The sequence below is a fragment of the Eucyclogobius newberryi genome, unplaced genomic scaffold (genome assembly GCF_026437365.1).
Source record: "Eucyclogobius newberryi isolate DKJ021-1_F unplaced genomic scaffold, fEucNew1.0.hap1 SCAF_10, whole genome shotgun sequence".
Classification (NCBI taxonomy): Eukaryota; Metazoa; Chordata; class Actinopteri; order Gobiiformes; family Gobiidae; genus Eucyclogobius; species Eucyclogobius newberryi.
Window position 1 is genome coordinate 16,025,020 of NW_027315724.1, and position 19,568 is coordinate 16,044,587.

At 39.7% G+C, this 19,568-nt stretch overlaps 1 protein-coding gene and 1 long non-coding RNA gene across 2 annotated transcripts; both read left to right on the forward strand.

The window, feature by feature from the left end:
* Positions 1-83: 83 nt before the first annotated feature.
* On the forward strand, positions 84-5,339 carry rab38a (RAB38a, member RAS oncogene family). Its single transcript, XM_072461840.1, has 3 exons — positions 84-357; positions 2,144-2,424; positions 4,839-5,339. Exons 1-3 carry the CDS (start codon positions 159-161, stop codon positions 4,992-4,994), a joined length of 636 nt encoding a protein of 211 aa, XP_072317941.1. The 5' UTR covers positions 84-158; the 3' UTR covers positions 4,995-5,339.
* A 5,901-nt stretch (positions 5,340-11,240) lies between these two features.
* LOC140370715 (uncharacterized) lies at positions 11,241-18,042 on the forward strand. Its single transcript, XR_011928383.1, has 3 exons — positions 11,241-11,356; positions 16,618-16,714; positions 17,908-18,042. It is a non-coding gene; the product is annotated as an uncharacterized lncRNA (long non-coding RNA).
* Positions 18,043-19,568: the final 1,526 nt, after the last annotated feature.

Here is a 19,568-nt window from a genome sequence, read left to right on the forward strand (position 1 = left end):
ACATCCCCGTGTGGGCCGGCTCGGCCCTTACACCCGGGCTCCTCACTATCCTCCTTCTCTTTGGCTCTGTGCTGTGCTAAGCGCGGCTCTGGGCCCCTCGAACTCATCCTTGACGCTAAAGGTGGATTCATGATTAGATCTCGCTCTCTCGCGTCGCGATGCAGAACAATCATAAAGAACATCTTTATAAGATCCTTGTAATCGGGGACCTTGGGGTCGGCAAGACCAGCATCATCAAGCGGTATGTACATCATAACTTCAGCCCCAACTATCGGGCCACAATTGGAGTGGACTTCGCCCTCAAAGTGCTCAACTGGGACCAAGAGACGGTGCGTCTCCAGCTGTGGGACATCGCAGGTAAGCTCAGCGCGTTATCGCCTTTTCTCTGTCCCAACTTTGCATAGGAGAGAGCTGTCAGTTAGGAATACTTTGTTTTATATTTTTGTTACTTTCAATAATTGCAATTGTCGGCTTATTTGTTTTTGTTTTGGCATTTTGGTTACGCACTTATATTGGCCTTTCTTTCCCTAACTTGAAAATGATTCTGGTGTAAATAAGTTCTATCCCCAAATGAAACGCAAAAGCAGAGTCACTTTATAAACTTACTTTGATATGAATTCACCTCAGTTGATCTGGCCTTCGATTAATGAACGATCATAATATTTTAAACGGTCTTATGGGTAACACATGATTGTATCGTGAAAAGACAGTGTGCACGTGACCAGTTGGTCATAGCTGACATTTCCTCACTAAAGGGATTTATTCATATCCACCAGCTGACATGTTGGCATTACTCACTTCAAATCATTTTGTCCTGCATTACTAGAATTATAGCTTCTACGCAAGTTGCAAAGAAATAAGAACGTGGAAATAATTGAAACATTGTTTCTGTAGATTACATGATAATATACACTGTCACACCAATATTATGGTGGCATCATCAATACAAATGTAAAAACCATGTCTTCATCCTGATTCTTTCAGCTTAAACTGGTCTAAACTGTGTTTCTAAATTGTCTTCTTGTTACAAAATTGTGTATATCTTACTGGCCTACATTAGAAAAGCACAAAATGACACAAGCAGACAGCACATATACCTAAAAAAGTTGAGCAGATGCAGTGGAAGCAGTTTTTCCCTTCCTGCCTGACACGTCAGTAGTCAATAGATCTCCACTCCATGTGATTTTGACACGTCTTTGCTCAGCCTGTATTGAGTCACATCTGCTCCTAGATTCCCAGAACACTTAAAACGTAATACCTAAAGCAGTCTGTTGAAATAATGATGCTAACAAATGGTGTGATGGTCTATGGCCCCTGCAGTGAGTTATAATGCCTTTGCCAGTGAGTGTGACGCTGCAGGAGGAGATAGGGGGCTCACATGAGAGTCGGCTGAGTGCCAGAAGAATGCTTGGACCTGCTCTCCTCCAGCGCCTTCTCCTGTAGCACATTCAGTCATGTGTTTGCAGCTCATGTGAGGCCGATTTGAGGCCTGAGCTCCTGTATTAAGATTACTGGTGCCTTCATGTGCATAAAAGTGCTGGAGGTAGTTGACAGATTCGGCAAAATCATAAAGTACGTCTTGATTTTACATCCAAGCGTATACATTTGGGGATTTTGTTTAGCCTCGTCGAGTTTTCTCATGCCACCAATGTAATAAATTACTCAATAAGTCCAATTTGTGACTTTTCCCATCTATTTTTGGCAGTCATTTTTCTCCAGATGACGGGATACACACGCAGAGCAGTATCAGACTACTGTATTAATCTGAACTGTTTACATTACTAACATTCATAGACCATTTGTAATACCAAGCCAGTTACTACTAGACTGAATGAGGGAACATGTTTATATTGCTTGTATAATTTTGTAGTTTACATACCAAACCATTACAGAGTCTCTGTCAATATGCAAAACACGCTCGTAATATGTGAACAGTCCTTTCTCCTTAAGTCTCTGACCTCATTTTGAGTGCAAAAGTTATATTGAAATCCAAAACATGCTTTGATAAATACAGATTTGTTGGTTATTGAATCTTGATCACTGTTTAGATTAGAAGCAAATGATAGAATTATATTTTTTGTTTTGTAATGTAGTGTCTACATTAAGCCTATCAATGTATTCAAAACCAATGTGATTGTTGTAGGTCAGGAGCGGTTTGGCAACATGACCCGTGTGTACTACCGTGAAGCCATGGGTGCCTTCATCGTGTTCGATGTCACCAGACCTGCCTCCTTCGACGCCGTCACCAAATGGAAAGAAGACTTGGATTCCAAACTGACACTTGCCAATGGGAAACATGTGGCCACTGTGCTTTTGGCAAACAAATGTGACCAGGGCCGTGACGTGTTGACCAACAATGGGATAAAGATGGAGCAGTTTTGCCAGGAAAACGGTTTCGTGGGGTGGTTCGAGACCTCCGCCAAGGTGAGGAAGGGTCATTCTTAGGGGTGTGTTGTGCTGTGAATACAAAAGAAGTACAGACTGAAACCACCAGGCGTTTCATCCCCTTGGGCCATGACTCCCTGTCAGCTGCACTGTATAACACACAGCACCTGATCAGCCCTGTGGAAATGCCAATGTAGACGTGCATTACTGATAATGAGCAGGAATACTGAAGGTCAGGAGGGTGATTATATTTTTCTGCACCCAGAAATATTCTTGAGTTAACAGGATTTTGATATTTCGATTTTTTGGGTAATTTTGTTCGTTTTTATTTTGCTTTTTTTTTTTTAAATATGAACAACCAAAATCAACTTCAAAAGGGTGTGATATGCTTTTTTGGATTTAATATTAAACTTTAACATTCCTAGATCATTATTTCATATCTTGAGAGAAACTCGTCATTGATATCCTGTCCTTCTTAAAGGCATTTGACCCGCTATGTAATACTTTTGAATTAGACGATTTTTTTAATAATCTAGTAAAACAGGGCGGTGGGTGGAAAAAAGGGGTAGGTGAAATAAAGCTGGATATCTCAATTGCAGGATTATTCAACCCAAATAGGAAGACATTTTTTCTACTGCTGCTACTTTTGGAGTATTATTAACAATTGCAAATATAGCAGGTCTGCAACTTCAATTTTTCCAGACTTTGGTTATTTCTGTTCTTTCTGGAGACTCCACCTTCATCACCCAAATACAATCACGTGATTGAAATAATGACTCAAAAACTTGTGAATGAGTGCGTGAGTATACGCATAAGCCCTGCCTAAAGCTCAAAGTTGCCAAGACTTGAGCCACAGCCTGTTGCTAATGCTGCTACTGCTAAACAAATAGTACAAGTATTATATAACGCCGCCAGTAAACACAGACCAGAACAGCCTTTCAGAGTAACTTCCCCATTGTGCCGGGGATGAAAGAAGCCCAGACCACAAGATGAGCTGTGGATTCACCCACACACTAACACACTGACACACCACAACCACACAGACTATTATAGCCGCTAATGGAGGAGGAATCTCACTGCTTTGAGCTGAGGCAAGAAAATATAACCACAACAACAAACAATCATCCATGGGACTAGTTAGTGAGGCGGCAACCATTATGAGCTGTGACCACAAATCTTTTTTGGTATTTGGATTTCATGCATAAAGTGAGATGTTAGAGTAGAGGTAGAGTGATACAAAGCTAGAATCAATTATTATGTATGCACCGCGGCAGTTGTTGCATACATTAGCTAGCAACCTCTAATGTAAATAGACTTGTAAGAGCAAATCAATGTTCCAAGTCTTTCAGTGTAATAAGAGTTAGAAAGACTACGCAGGAGCCATTAAGCATTGAAAGGGGAGTTCTTAATATGCCGGGATGAAACTTGACGCACTCAAGTCCTTAATAAAGCCCAGGGCAGAATTGTCTGCCAGAAGAATTATTCAGAGGTTTTATCTTTAACAACACTGGACATGCTTTGTGTGCGCCAAGGAGTAAGAGGAAGGACATTGTGCTGATAAAACAAAGTGATTTTTTGTTTGAAAAAGACAAATCTTGTCGCTGCAATCTTAGGGGACGGGTGATAGATGGGGGTTTGGGCATGTGTTGGCGTTCTCGGAGGCTTTAGAGGTTTTGCAGCCCGTACTGTGTCACATCCTACAGAGCACGCTGTTAGATCTTGGGAGTGAATATGCAGGCACAGGCGCCGACTCCTTCACACTCCACATATTAACAAAGTGTTTGCATACAGCACATTTATAGTCCCTGCTGGTTCGGTGTGCATATGAATTACTCCTCGAACTTCTTAAGCCATTTTCAAATTTGCTCAGCCATCGTAAGTCACTCAATATTCTTCCTAAATTAAATTTTTCTATTTACAGTAATATAGAAGTGGTTATTATTATGCGTCCTGAGCTCATTTGGCTGATTCCAATCCCTATATGCTAATGTACTAATGTTAGAAGGGAATCTTAATCAGAAAACATTTAGGATATTTTGTGGTAATTGATGGAAATATGCTATGATTAACTAATTTAATGTATCATTTAAGTAAAACAGGTTTTCACAATGAAGTAAAAATAAAGTAGAAATACTCACCTCCTGTATGTAGCCAGTTTGGAGGTTGAATTTACAACCTTTTTTTTGCAATGCTTTTTGCAATGCTCAGGTTTAATTGCTCTACCAGTTTGCCTTTTGAGTTATGGCCCCTATAGAAAATAGGGGGCCATAACTCAAAAACAGTTATGGAAGCTTTCAGTCACAATCCAGATTGATGACTGACTGTTGGAGTGTGGCAAATGTACACGTTATGCCTCATTAATTCTCTCATCCATTGCTAATTTACAAACATTTATCTATTACCTGTTAATACCTTTGACCCTATAATATCTAATATCCCATTTTATCCTGCAGGAAAACATAAACATTGATGAGGCGGCCAACTGCTTGGTGAAACACATCATTGCCAACGAGAAAGACATGCTCCAGTCAGAAGTCCCTGACACGGTCACACCTCAGCTGGAGAAGGACAGAGGAGGAACGTGCTCAGCCTGCTTCCGCTCCCAGTAACCGCTCACGACACGCGGATGTCCTTTTGTATCTCATTATTGTCAACCAGCAAGACACACAGGGACAATGGACTCTGGCAGCTTTTAATGAAGAGTAGAGTGTGCCAATGCCCCAGTGTCAGGAATGACAGGAAGCCAATGGACTCAAAATTAGATGGGCTGGAGAGACCAGATGCGTATATATATGTGGACAAGTACAGAGGGGTGCTTGTCAAGGCAAGGTCAACTCTAGGGCAGGCTATGACAGTATTGTGAGGACAGCTAATCATGACATGACATCCTTCTAGTGCAAGACTACATTTTGGTTAGTAATAGCCTCTAGATTTCTTTAATTTAGTTATAAGCCTTAAAAAGTTCTCAACAAGGACATTTTAACTTGGTACAACAGTTGAGTTGACCCTTCTACCACATAGACTCTAGAACAGTCACAAAAAGAGAAGTGCCTCAATGCCATTGTGTTCACTTGAAGCATAAAAGTATAGACCTTCTGAACCGCTAGCTCTTTAAGCTGTGATTGATGGCCTAAATGCAGTTCCCACTGGCCATGCTGGACTCACCATTTAGCCAGCTTCTGAAGCATTTTCAAAAGTTTACACTTTCCTCTGTGAAAATTGCTGTTGCTGTGTTGACATAAAATGTCCCATGTTCTTACCTCGTTCAACACTTTAACCGACTGAAAACTTGTATGTAGGATCAATTAAAAGACATAACTCTTTTTCCATGTCAATAATTTTTCTGTGTGTTTTTTCTAAAATAATCCACTGCATTCATGGTTTCATACTGTTGCTATGTCTATGAAGACCATAGTCGGAACATTATGTAATTTTTCTCTAATAAATTCTTTATCATTGTATTTGAAATGCACACAATGTGAACAGGAGACACCGTTTTAATATATTCTAGTGGAATGGACTAATTGTGTGCTCTGATTGTTATTAACCTGTAGTTTATGTGAGCAGCAAAAGTCTCCAAATGTACATAGACACAATGTCAAGAGAAATAACCAAAGATGTCTTGACCTATTTCATTGTATTTTGAATAAAGACAACCTTATGTCTGTACATTTTATTCTGTCCTATTTAATGTATCTTCAGAAACAGTTTTACTAAAGTGGATGACAGATTTGTGGTAGTAGTACTGGCAGTATATGATGAACAAAATATGATTATTAGAATCAAGATAATTTTAATTCATAGTTAATTTTAATTCATTGATTCATAGTTGCAATCCTATTGTTGCAAAACCTTTCTTTTTTAATTTTAAGGTTTTACAGATGGAGCGAGACTAGATACACGTTTTAAGTTGTAAAGTGTATAAGCCTATACCAGATTTTCCAGAGAGCTGTGTGTTCTGGATCCCATAAGCTCCATTATTGCACTGCCTTCTTGTTTCTACATAAAGTTACATTCATCAGTTGAAGATGATTTCCTTGCCTGATCCTCAAGTTGATGTGTTTCGTCTCCAAAATCTGAAGCCTCGAAGTCAAATAGGTAAAGAACACGCGTTTACATTAGTTTATTTATTATGCTAACGCTAGTGTGTTGACAGGAACTAGCATTAGCATGGCCCTAAAATGTTGGCTAAACATTACTGGCGCAAATAATTTAAGAACAAAACAAATTACACCGGTAAATTATTTGGTGATGATGTTACTTTTATATTTATTTGTAAGGTAATGCTACGTGGTAATATGACCCCAATGTGACTATTCGTTTACATTAGCTTTAGTGTTCTACAGTATGAACCTAAGAGGGCATGCTTGACATTAACTCAAAGCAAACTAGTAAAATGTTCTATTTGACTACTTGCTATAACTAATTCACTTTGACTTGACCTTTGACCTATTTAACGAGATATGAACGCTACCCAGTCATTGTATACATTTTAAGTTAACATTACTTTATAGTTTATTGTGTACATTTACCGATTATTCACCCCAACAATACAAATACCAACTGTGAAAATTTAAAACCCAAAATCCTTATAATTAAAACCTTACAACGGTCGGCAAATCCCTAAAAGGCAGGTGTTCTCTATGCTCTCCCTGCATTCCCAAGTTTATTAAAAGCCCAATTCTCAATCTATAAAATGGCCATTACCTTTATGTTTATTTGATCCCAAATAGTTCTTCCTTAACCTGTTTTATGTGGCTCGATAGAGATGTATAGATATACATTTGAACGGTTACTTCTTAAGTTGAGTCTTGTGATCAAACATTCCTGCATTAGCTCTCCCTGCACTCTTTTCCCACTGCACGATACCTTTGCTAATATGCTCAAAAATCCGATTTGAGCTGTGCAAACTTCAGATTATAGTAATTGTTTGTTGATCTTTCCTTTTTTTCTCTTTTGCATGACCTGCATTCGACCTGCCATGTGACTCCAGCTGCATAACTCTCTGAATCTAACCTTCATACCACATTCCTGCCATGACTATTTGCTTCAGTTCGAGGTACAACTTTGTCCAAAAAAATCTCCTGTCTTGTTTCGTCTCTTTTGCTCCTAAGTACCCCTTTGTGCAGACAACAGTGTTCACCTCTGCTGATGCCTTTTGCTCCACTCGGACCAGTCTATTCTTTGTCATATAATAGCTAGTTGGGTGCAATAGCGAGATTTCCCATGCCATTGTCCAAATTGTAATAATTAGCTGTGATTTGCGGCATTGATGCAACAATTTGTGTGTGAAAACAAGGGCAGAAGAGGGGAGATCGAACTGTGGAGTTAATATGTTGAGGATTATCTTTTGTTGTCGTTGTTGGTGTGAGACTGCATGTCAGAGGCGAACCCCTTTTTTCTGCACTCCCACGCGTTGTCTGTACACGCATCACAGAGATGATCAGAAGATTTCGGCAGATTTATCTTGGTCTCTACGGTAACGAGCTGCTCAGAACGTGATGCGCCGGTTTACATACCGACCACGTCCTTGTATTTTCTCCTTGATTCACAACACAAGAAAACGCAGCTGAAAAGGAGAGGGAGAGAAAGAGGGAAAGGGAGAGGGAGAAAGGGAGAGAGAGAGAGAGAGAGAAAGGGAGCGAGAGAGAGGGAGAGAGAGAGAGAGAGAGAGAGAGAAAGGGAGAGAGAGAGAGGGAGAGAAAGGGAGAGAGAGAGAGAAAGGAGAGAGAGAGAGAGAGAGAGAGAGAAAGGGAGAGAGAGAGGAGAGAGAGAGAGAGAGAGAGAGAGAGAGAGAGAGAGAGAGAGAGAGAGAGAGAGAGAGAGAGAGAGAGAGAGAAACCATAACAGTATAATCACAAGACTTCTCAGTCATAGAGGATAAGGAGGAAAAAGCTGCACGTGATTTCAGGGTGACTTCAAGTATCTACCATTTTCTCACACTGACGGATATTATAATTATTCTGCTGCTGATTTATGAAAATGCATGCACTCACCTTTAACCTCTCTCAAGTGTTTCAAAATGGCTTTTGTACGCTCGAGTGCCTCATGTAAAATGTAAATTGAAATATATTGCCATATTTCAAACCAGCAACACATCTGTATACATGTTATCAAGCAACCAAGCTTGACGGTTCATACACAAGATGCATTTGACCTCATCAATATATGTTCACCCAATTTACTCATTTACAATTAAATTGTGTTTGTCTCTTGTTCCGATACTGAGAAATATATATATTTTTAACATATATTTTATCGCTGTTTTTCTACCACAGTGTTCCTGTTGATAAAATAGAGTAAAAATAACCCAGTTAACCTTTGAAACAGAGGCGGGTGAAGTCATAGGCCTCTCGAAATGTATTGACCTTTGGTGGCAGACAGCAAAAAAACTAGTTTGCCCTAAAATACAAAAATAAACCAAAAAATATTTGGAACTATAGATAGATAATAGACATGGACATGGAAACAGTAAAAGGTTTACTGTTTTACTGTATGTTTATACACACACACACACACACACACACACACACACCTTCCTGCATCATCTTCTTGCCGTTTATAGCCCTTCTTTTAGACCTTTCCCTTCCTCTACAGGTAGTTCTTCTTGAAGGGCCTCTGCTCATATCGACCTCCTGGCCCTCTTGTTTTCACTTCCACTTGGGCCTTGGAAAGTGTGTCCAGTGGTTGTTATTCTTTGACCATATCATTCCAGAAACAAAGAGGTTTCTTGTCGTTATGATCAGCTCTTCTCTTATAGGTGAAGCCTTTTTGAATCAAGGCCTCCATGAAGCTGTTATGCCTCTGGACAGCGCTTGTCCGCTCAATTGCGGGGCATGTCAGCACTTGCCAATATCTTCAGACTGACGGCTTCAGTGATGGTCAAGTGTTCCATCGCAGATGTCAGTTCATCCATCAGCTCTGCCGTCGTCTTTTTCAGAGAAATGGGTTTGTACATGACGCCTTCTTGTTGTGAAGCAGGAGTGCCACTGTTACCCAAGACGGCAATTAAACCTGATTTACAGAAATTGAAGGTTTAATACAATACTTTTTCGAACCAGCTATACAAGTGGGAAGAGTAATAACATTTATGAGACGAGGAAATAAAATGGCTCAAGCTGAAATACACCCCTTAGCACAGTTGAAGAGTTATTCATATGGGCAATAAACCTGTGGCAGTGCCAGGCTTACTTCTGCCCAGAATTAAACACCAAGTAAATGAATCAATATGTGGAGCCACAGGAGGCAGGGGATGAATGAAAATAGTGGCTGCACCGCTTGTTTTTGATCGATGGGCGTGCGTGTTGGTCTTGTGCATCCATTGACGTGAGTGCGTATTAATCTCTTCTTGTGTATGTGTGTATACCGGAGTGACCCCAGCGGCAGGAGTACAAAATGGATGGGGAATTTAAAAGAGGCCGACTCAGTGACTCATCATGACCAGCTCAGCCACAGAAACATTGAGTTTGAGCTGCGATATTAGACCACAAGACATGTAACACAGACGCCGGCTGTTTTGGTCCCAGCTTGTCCCCCGATGCACTTGAGACGGCCCCGGTCATAATAGCAATTTCAATTATGCTGTTGTCTTTACAAGATCATTAACACCATTGCAAATAATATTCCTTGTAAGAATGGTAATTTATGTATCAATTAGGGACAGTATTTGATTCATTTAGTTAGAAAATAATTGAATCATCATTAGGGGAGCATGCTTGTAAAATCTGTTGCATTTATGAAGCAGAAGTCTTCGGGTGTGATTGACAATCCTATTAGTCTTACACATTAGGGCTCCCAATTTGCAGCTAAATACGCACAATTAAAAGCAAAGCAATTCTTTAGTAGCACTTTTTCTACACAGTCTTTTGTGTTGTTCTGCAAAGTGCAATGGACTAGGATCAACTGCATTTCTGTTCTGTTACATGCTGCCCACTACAGTTGAGCGTAGTGCACAGGAAAAAGCTGGATGCCAAAGTAGTGGGCGGAAAAGGTCTTCAGAGAGCATTGACTGTCCGCAATGGACTCTTATATAAACCAGCACATTCAAGCCCATAGTCTGTGTGTCTAGTGCAGAAAGTAGTGCTCCCACAACAAAATATCACGAGACACATCCACCTTCTTGTGGATTGGCAGTGGTGGAACAAAGCCAAAAATTGTAATGTATCAAAGAAAATTGTGAAAGAGTCATGCTAAAAACACACTTAACTATCAAAATATGTTTATAAAATACAGAAAGTGTTGCACTGGGACTTGAGACTGTATCATACTTGTAAATAGTACTTATAATAGATTAAATTAGGGATGGTCTGATTTTTCTGAGCTGATATCTGATATTTGCCTTGCTGCTGTGCCCGATAACCGATATCTGCATTTTCTGATATTAAGATTTTTAAAATAGAAAGGCTCACAAATTTACTTATGTAACTGGGATATACAGACAGTATTTTTTTTTTTTGCTGTATAAACAAAGACATATTTTACCCTAATTACGGTACTCTTATATTAAAATGTTTATTCAAAAAGACAAATCTTAGAAAAATCATTGCTGCCGAATATTGACTGATACCAATATCTGGGAAACCTTTGAATATCACTGAGACCAATGTTGGATACGATACATCACGCTATCTCTAAAGTGAATAGATTTAGAGAATTTTTGTATTATTACCAAAAAAAAAATCTGTTTGTTGTTTTTAATTCTGTGTATATTTACATTTTACTAATTATTTCAGTAAGTAAGTACAATATTCGTCTACTACCTACTTCTTTCTTTGTCTCAATACTAACCTGTTTATTTTACAGAAATTGCTTTGTATCGTAGAATTGAACAAAAATATTTTACAACCTCATTTCCAGGGCTTCAGCTTGATGTGCTTTGGATCGCTGCCGGCACAAACCTGCCAACATCCTCCTGCATGGTCCCAAATTGTGGCCCGCAGTGTCCTCATCATCCTAGTGACACTTTGTGCTGGTGAGTAAAGTGCCACAGTGGCTGGGAGATTAGCACTGTCAGATCCTAAGAAAACCCCACCAGTCGCTCTGCAGCCGCATTTACCTGCGCACATCCTCCTCTAAACTGTCAAGATACTGTGGAGCACTCCGGTGTCGGTTTTCCTGTCTATCACGCAATGCATGCTGAGAAAAATGCAGTGTTCGGGCTCCAAATCAAGGGAGATGTCTTTGCATTTGAGGCTTCTGGTTACGAAATAGTCTGGATGAATGACACCTGAAGTCATGGAGGAAACGGGAAAGAAGTCTTGCACATCTAGTTTTCCAATGCAATGTCTTTTCAATGTGGCATAAGTCCTCTGACTGTTAACTCCAAAATAAGAGTAGAGTAGCCTATAGATCCTTGATTGTAAAGTTTGTAAACCAATGCGTTCTAAATTCCACATGAGGCAACTCGAGGTAAAATTGAAGTGGAACATAATGTGATTTCAGTGGGGGAATTGGGATTAACAACAGAATGTCAATATAAAGTGGTTTGGCAAATGAAGAGATAGATACTTGCGAGTAACATCAGAGCACGGTTTAAAGACTTTTACAATAGATTTAGAATAACATGTACCATTTTTTACTGGACAAATACTTGCGGAATCTACTCGTATATCACTTAACCATAAATTGCACTTTTTGTGAAGCTTTGAATACAAATTTGCGGCAATAAAATAGTATTTACTGATAATTCTACACTTGAAACTCAAAATTGTTGTTTAGTTTTTGTTATGAAAACTCAAAACCATTATCTTTGTTGTATTATCTTTCTATTGAAAACATAATCAATAGAAAATCTGTGTTCTAAACTAGGACTGTGAGATTTACCCAGTGAAATCTTGACTAACCCTGTAGTACATACAGTTCTTGTACAGTAGGGCTGGGCGATATATCAATATTTAAGATGCATTGTTAATATACATTTTGACATATCACATATATTGATAATGCGCCTTTTCAATGTTTACAAGGTTTGAGAAGCACTTTGATTGAATGCAAATGCAAGATGTTTTATTTGCTCTGTTTTCAGTTTACATTCAATTTAATGCAAAGCTTCTATTTGTGTATACCTGTAAGTTAGTAGTATGGTAATATACCTAAGATATCGGCATCTGTTTGTCATTTGTAAACACTTAAATAAAAGTTCCATGTGACATTTGGCATTATACATTTGTTGGTAATATATAGAGAGATATATTTTACATCGAGTCATACAAAAATATATCATATATCCATATCCATATTACTCAACCCTCTGTTCATATTTTTGATTATTAATGTTTACCAATTGTAAAGTTTTCCTAAATTGAGCTGCCCTATTTCGAACTTGCTCACTCTAAAATGTACTATTTATTATATTTATAACATTGTGTTAGCACCGTTACCAATTTTGTATTGCCACTTTGTTTTGCAATTTGTTTAATTTGGCTGTGGCTTACCCTTCAGGGCCACCCTTCGTCTGCCAACAGAATCAGCACCTTGGACAGTGGTTGCAATGGAACAATGTATTATATGCATGATAAATGTTTCCCAATTGTATTTGTAAAAACAATGAGCTCTTATCGTAGAAACAGACTCCATCTGTCACACCTTTCATCTGCCAAAGAATGCTGGAAATGTCACAATCGTTTATCACTAATTACTTTATAGTTTATCAGTAGCACAGATGATACTAGAGCAACAATTTGAATTTGTATCTTTTATTTTTGTTGAGAGGATGTAACAAGAATGAAATGCCATGAGATTTAATATATAAAAAATAGAATAGTACTTTGTAACACGCACTCATTATTTTTATTAACCTAATTAATATACTTTAAATATTCAAATTTTATTTTAGCAGCTGGATAAAGTTGACATATATTTCAGACCTAGAAACCTTTCAGTGAGTAAATGAAACACCCCCACATCAGTGTCTGTGTATCCAAGGCCACTGTATTGTACATGTATGCTTTATGCGATGACAGGACATTTACTGGCTCTTATCACCGTGGCAGGCCGTGTACAGCGCATGGAAAATTGTTTGGCATTGCCCTTCCCCCGTGTGCCAAAAGTCCCTCTCCCCCACAGTACGCAGCTCGGTAGTATGTGACCTTGCTCTGATTGTTCCTTTTCTGCGCCATTATTAAAAGCCTTGTCAATTCCAATAAGTGCGTTCTAGCTAGTTGCGGGGGCTGTTGTTGTCTTTTTTTCACACATGCAAAAATTTTGAATTAATTTGTTTCTCTCGGGGAAGCTGTGGAGTGTCTGTGGATTCGCTCTGACACCTGCCTTGCCTCTCTTTGGTGCCTTACAGCGCTATCTAGCAGTGCAAAAGTACCACTACACGCACTGCATACCAATAGGACAGGAGGGGAAAACAACAAGCTCTCCTGCCGCTGAAATGCTATTGTGTGTTTAAAAAGAGTGTTTTATTTCAAGCGAAGAACCTCGTGGACAAGGTAGAGTACTATGATCTAATATAAGCAACAAAAGGAGAATACTAGTAGCAGCTATTTGGATGTTGCAGTGGGACTTCGGAGTAGAATCGAAGTGGGCAGATGAAAAAAGGAAGTTGCCTGGCAGTGTGTGGGAGTTGCAGGGCACAATATAGTTGTGTCTATATGAATACGCGTGTGGGAGGGCGAGCGAACCAGCGCGGGACGCATCCATCGCTCACCACTGAGGCGGTTGTCATGGCAACAGGGGATGTCGTCTCATTGCCATAAAATATCTCAGCTGTCCCAGAATCCTACCAAACTGCTCCTCTCTGTTGTTATTTGTGGCGATTCCTCTTTTCCTCTCTTCCATCTGTTACTCACAAACTCGCATCTTGTATGTATTCATGCTGTGATTACGGACTGGACCTATTCATTTTTCCTGTACCTTTTGCCCCAATTTTTCCTCTTTCTCCCTTTCTCCCTCTCACTGGCCCCGCCCATCTTCCTCAGATATAAATAGAGGTAATAAATTGCAGCCATACTTCCAGGGAGAATATTTATCTGTCTGTGTGCTTGGTTTTTCGCACTAATGACCTGTAGTCAGTGGTGTGGTATCTCAGCGCAGGGAGCTATAACTCAAATTACCTCTTTCCCTGTCTTTCTGCTGTATATGGTACACGCACGCACGCGCACACGCACGCACACACGCACACACACACACACACACACACACACACACATACACACACATACACACACACGGTCCATTAATTCACAGCCCTGGCACTTTAGCAACACCACTCGGAGCCTGCTTAGCTCTGTAAAGCTGGTGGCCCTCAGGCATTTGGAGAGAACCACTGGGGCATGCTGAGAGTCTGTCCAATTCTAAATAAATAATCATTAAATAGAAAGATGGCAACTGAATCAATTGAGTCTTGGTATGTGTAAGTAATAGTGCAATACTACATAAGTCTATAATAAAAAGACGGGTTGTAGTGCACACTCTGTGCTTGGGCCAAGATACTACCCACCTTGCTACCAGTGTCCATGTATGCTGGTGTATGAATGAGAGTGAATGGGGAACAACGGATGAGAATTAGACCATGGTTTACAATCCTGTGTGTTTACAGCCTGTGAATCAGAATCAGAAAACGTTTTATTGCTATTGTCAATTAACAAAGTTCACAAACTAGGAACTTGCTTCGTACATATATACAACATTTACACAAGGTCAGAAATTGTGCAATGAACAGTGCAATGAACAGTGCAATGAATAGTTATTGGTTTGAATAGTTGTTAAAGTGGCAGGTGTTGAGTGTTCACGACTCCAACGGCAGAGGTAAAGAAACTGTAGCCTCCGTAGCCTTCTGCCTGAGGGGAGTTCCTTAACATGCACTGTCCTGACCAAATACAAACCAAAAAACAAAAAACTTCCACTCCAGGCTGATTAGTACTTCAACGCTGGTAACATGACACATACTGCCACACAACTCTGGCTTGAGCAGCTAATCGTTTATTGGGAAGACAAAGGGCCCAGTGTTTACTAAATCATTTAGGAAATGAGACAAGATGTTTTTGTACTGCGTATCACTGCAATTCACCTGGGCTCTGGCAAAGTAAAGCTGCCGAACTATTCAGAGGTAGCAATTTGATGGGTTTTCAAAAACAGTATATGGTACAGTGACTTATTTTTTACCAAATGTATAAACATGTATTGTAGATACTGAATAACCATTCAAAAAACTGACTTTCCTACTTTCGGAGGTAACTGCTGTCTTCAAAGATCTAGTCATTTGGCAAATCTCAGTAAAAGTGAACCGAAACTTAATGTAAATCATTCTTTGATTGCTTGTAATGTAAATATAATCTGTATTTCTATATATTCTTGTTGGATGCCTTTTCATAGGTGTGTTTTTGACTTCACTAATGCTAAAATCAAATGACTTCTTCAACAGTGACAGCACCGCTCTGTCATTGTAATTGAGCTGTGTCCCTATAGCTAACACAGTAAACACGGTGATAGCGTACACACACACACAGGCGCACACAGTGTGATTTATGGATACATTTGCAACAGTCAGTGTCCCTGGTTGAGGCTAATGCAGGAAAACTGCACAAACACATGAGGCCAGCCCTGAGCCCTGGCAGCCCAGCGCTCATCTGTCCACATCCACACAGGAGAGGCAGTCGGAACAGTGAGGCTGGAATGCTTGTATGGTGTTATTATGTTCTTTAAATCCAATATGGCTTCTTATTGGAATAATACAGCATTCATTTAATCTGCGTATACACATCTGTAGTGAAGATAATATAATTCGTTTTTGCTCAAATCTCAAATGCACCTATTCAGAAAATATTGCACTAAAGTACAGAAGGTTTTCAGGAACAAGACTATAAATAACCCTATTTTGACAAAGAAAGTTGGAAGGTTACATCAAACTTTTAATTATTTAATTAACGGAACAATTCATTTTTCTCTGTTCCTTAAGTGAAAGTAATGTAAAAGTTGATGTTTTGTCCACAGTTACTTCCTTTTAAAATAACAATACTCTTTCTTCAGGATGCATTTCGCTGCTCTGCTCACGTCTGCGTGATCAAGTCGAAAAAGAGCATTCTGGGAGTTGAGGGAGAGATGAAGACAATGACAGGCTGTACAGAGCAGAGAAGATCATTTGGGCCCCTGGAGTCCCCTGTAGTGCCAGTGCATAGGCTGTGTGCACATCTGTCTTGGCCCTCTGCACTCAAACATCTGGCCCCTCACACAGCCATACGCCTCTAGGGGCCCACTCACTTTCATCTCTTCTCTCTGTCCCCACAGTGTGCCTTTGATGAGCTGCCCGGGGCTGGCACAGAATCCTGCCGCGGAGCTTCACTGACATCTAACGCAACAAGCAAGCACACGAGATGATGGCAAGGTGAGAGTGTAAGAATCAAATGATGTATTCAATGTGTTTCCTAATGGAGTTGTTTAACCCGGAGGATAGGTTAGGTAGGGTTGATGTCAGCATGAAGAGTAGGGAGAGACACTCAGTAAATTGTCAGTACCAGGAACTGATCTCACTGTGTTGAAGCAGGCAGAACCTAGACTGTGAGGATGTCATACTCCCAGATTTTCCTTTACATTGTATTTTACCATGAAATCTCTATAAATTCACACATTTTTAATCTAATAATTTCTATGAGTGACTTGACCCATAACTATTAAAAACATAATTTCACTTGCCCTTCATCTGGATTAAATTTTATAGCTGTGATGTCATCTGAAATACAGCAATAAACAGAGGTTCTCAAATTGTGGTACATGGGCTATTTTTGGGCCTGCTGCAGTTTTTTTTTATCGACAAATCTATTGATGTTGACACATGACACATGCCATTGTGACCTTGGGCAAGACACTTAACCCGTCCCCAGTGTCTGCGCACAACTGGTTTGAGAATGTGTGTGTGAAGGGGTGAGTGGTTCCTTGATGTAAAGCGCATTGAAAAAAAAGCCCTATATAAATGTGACTTTTGCATTTTAGTCTTATTTTTAATACTTCCATTTTTAGCCCTTATTTTGCCCTGATATAGCCCGGATTTAAGTGGTACTTGGAAAGCCAATCTTTGAATATGATGGTAATCATTTATATTGTTATACAGATAATTAAGGCAGTGCCGGTTATATATTGAAATGTAAAAGAGTTTGGAGCAAGTGTTGGTCAAATGTTTCAGTGAAGTAGATGATGACACAGGGGGATAATCAAGCGGGCGCAGGTAGATTGTGCACAGCTGGACATGAATAGTGAGGCCCAGATGTGCTCCAGTGAACACATCTCTACAATATCAGGGATCGGTCTAATCCATGTACCTGTCTAAAAGGGGATTTAGACCTCCAGACTACAGCCAATCAGTCACAGAGCAGTGCCTGGAGCTCACCCCAGCCTGCTCACACTCATGAATAATGCATGCGGCCTGATGGGAAGGTGAAAGAGATGGAGAGATTAGACAAAGAGGAAGAAAGTTTTCCTAAATGAGCTTTTGCCCTGTGTGTGTGTGTGTGTGTGTGTGTCTAAGGCCCGGCTGCCCCTCTGCCCTGTCGCCTCACCTGTCTCCTGCTGTCTGTCCCTCAGGAGCCAATCAGCAGACCGTGCCACAAGACGGATGAGAGCCCCGTGTTAGGATCAGGAGTAAGGATGAAAGAGTGAAGAGAAGGAGGATGAGTACGTTGTGTGCATGGGATACACGTCTGGAACAAAGCCCTGGACAGAGAGGTACTGGTCAAGTGAGGATTATGGGGATTGTGGGGATCATACATTCTGTTGCCTTTGTAGTTATTTATTATTTGCAGTCTTTTTTCATTAACTCTTTTCTACACTTTACTTTTTAACTAATGACCAATATAAAAACAAAGAAATCTTTCAACTGAGTTCTCAAATGAACGTAAACTTCCCAGGTAAAATGTATATCAGAAACTGTGGAGAGAGTACTGACAAATTGTACTCAAGTAGCAGTACAGTTACATAGCTACAAATGTACTCAATTACAAGTACTGCGGCCAGAGTTGTATACATGAAATTTACATTTACATTTCAGTGCAATTTTAGATAATGTTAAGATCGATCTTTTACACAAAACTTGGTTAATTTAACAGTTTAACGCCGAAAATAACAACAATCCCCACATAGTGCTGTTTTCTGCAATTGTCAAAAAGGTGAGACAATTACTTTAGTAACTTGTTTTTAAATGTAAATAGTCACATTTACATGGCTAGAATTATACCCAATTACAAGTTTAAAAAAAATACTTTGCACCCCTGAAGAGGCTGGGGTGGTTTAGTTTCGCTGTGTGCTCTGCTGCGGTGGTCAAAAATCTAATCATTTTCCCTAACTCCTGACGACATGGTGTTTTTAGGTGCTATGATTACCAGAGCTACAAAAGAAAAGGCTGTTGATAGGACTGTTCGATGAGACCTGAAGCCATGTTTTCAGCAAGAGCCACGGAGTGACAAACTTTAGATGACTTGAAAAGATACGTATTATGCTTTTTTCAGGTACTTTGTATTGAACTACAACATAGGTAGAGCATCATTTTACATTTTGTTCATTGTAAACTGCAATACTGATCTTAAACGGCTCAGTAATAGAAACAGGTCCTTTGACTTCCTGTTCAAACCTGTAGAAATGATAAGCCCCGCCTCTTCATAGTGACATTTCACCGTAATAAGCAGCAGATCATTTATTTTGAAAAGTGGTTACCTATATGTGCGGGGGTAGGTGAAAACGGGAAATGTCTAAATAAAACTTTGAGTAGACACTGTTGTAACAAGGTTCAAAGCTCAATAAAGTGGTTTTGGTATAATGCAGTTTGCTCCTTTTAAAGCAGCTTCTGAAAAGTTGATGTGTCACAGATTTCCCTGGCTAAAAGCATTTTCAGATGTTAAATAAAATCTTCAATCAGATTAAACACAAATAGTCTGTCTTGTCTGTCAGATGCTGCTGATTGCATTTTCACTTGTTTTAGTCTATAAGCACATTTTTACCAGAATATTTTGTCACATTTAGCTTTAATATAGCTTTAATAGGTCTGTGCTCTGTTATCATTTGATTTTGCCTGGCTGTTATGAGCTTATCAAAACGTGGTCATAAAACCTTCTTTAGAGATGGATAGATGAAACGAGATGACCTGAGGAAATGACTTGCCCACAGCTTCCATTAAGCCTTTCTCTCTGTTTTGTCTGCTTTATTAAGTTTCAGGTTGATGTCATTTTATTGCTCTGTATCAGCTGAAAATG

Coding starts and splice junctions, on each gene's coding strand:
- rab38a (XM_072461840.1), top strand. CDS start 159: ATGCAGAACAATCATAAAGAACATCTTTATAAGATCCTTGTAATCGGG. Junction 358..2,143: donor CCAGCTGTGGGACATCGCAG/GTAAGCTCAGCG, acceptor TGATTGTTGTAG/GTCAGGAGCGGTTTGGCAAC. Junction 2,425..4,838: donor GGTTCGAGACCTCCGCCAAG/GTGAGGAAGGGT, acceptor TTTATCCTGCAG/GAAAACATAAACATTGATGA.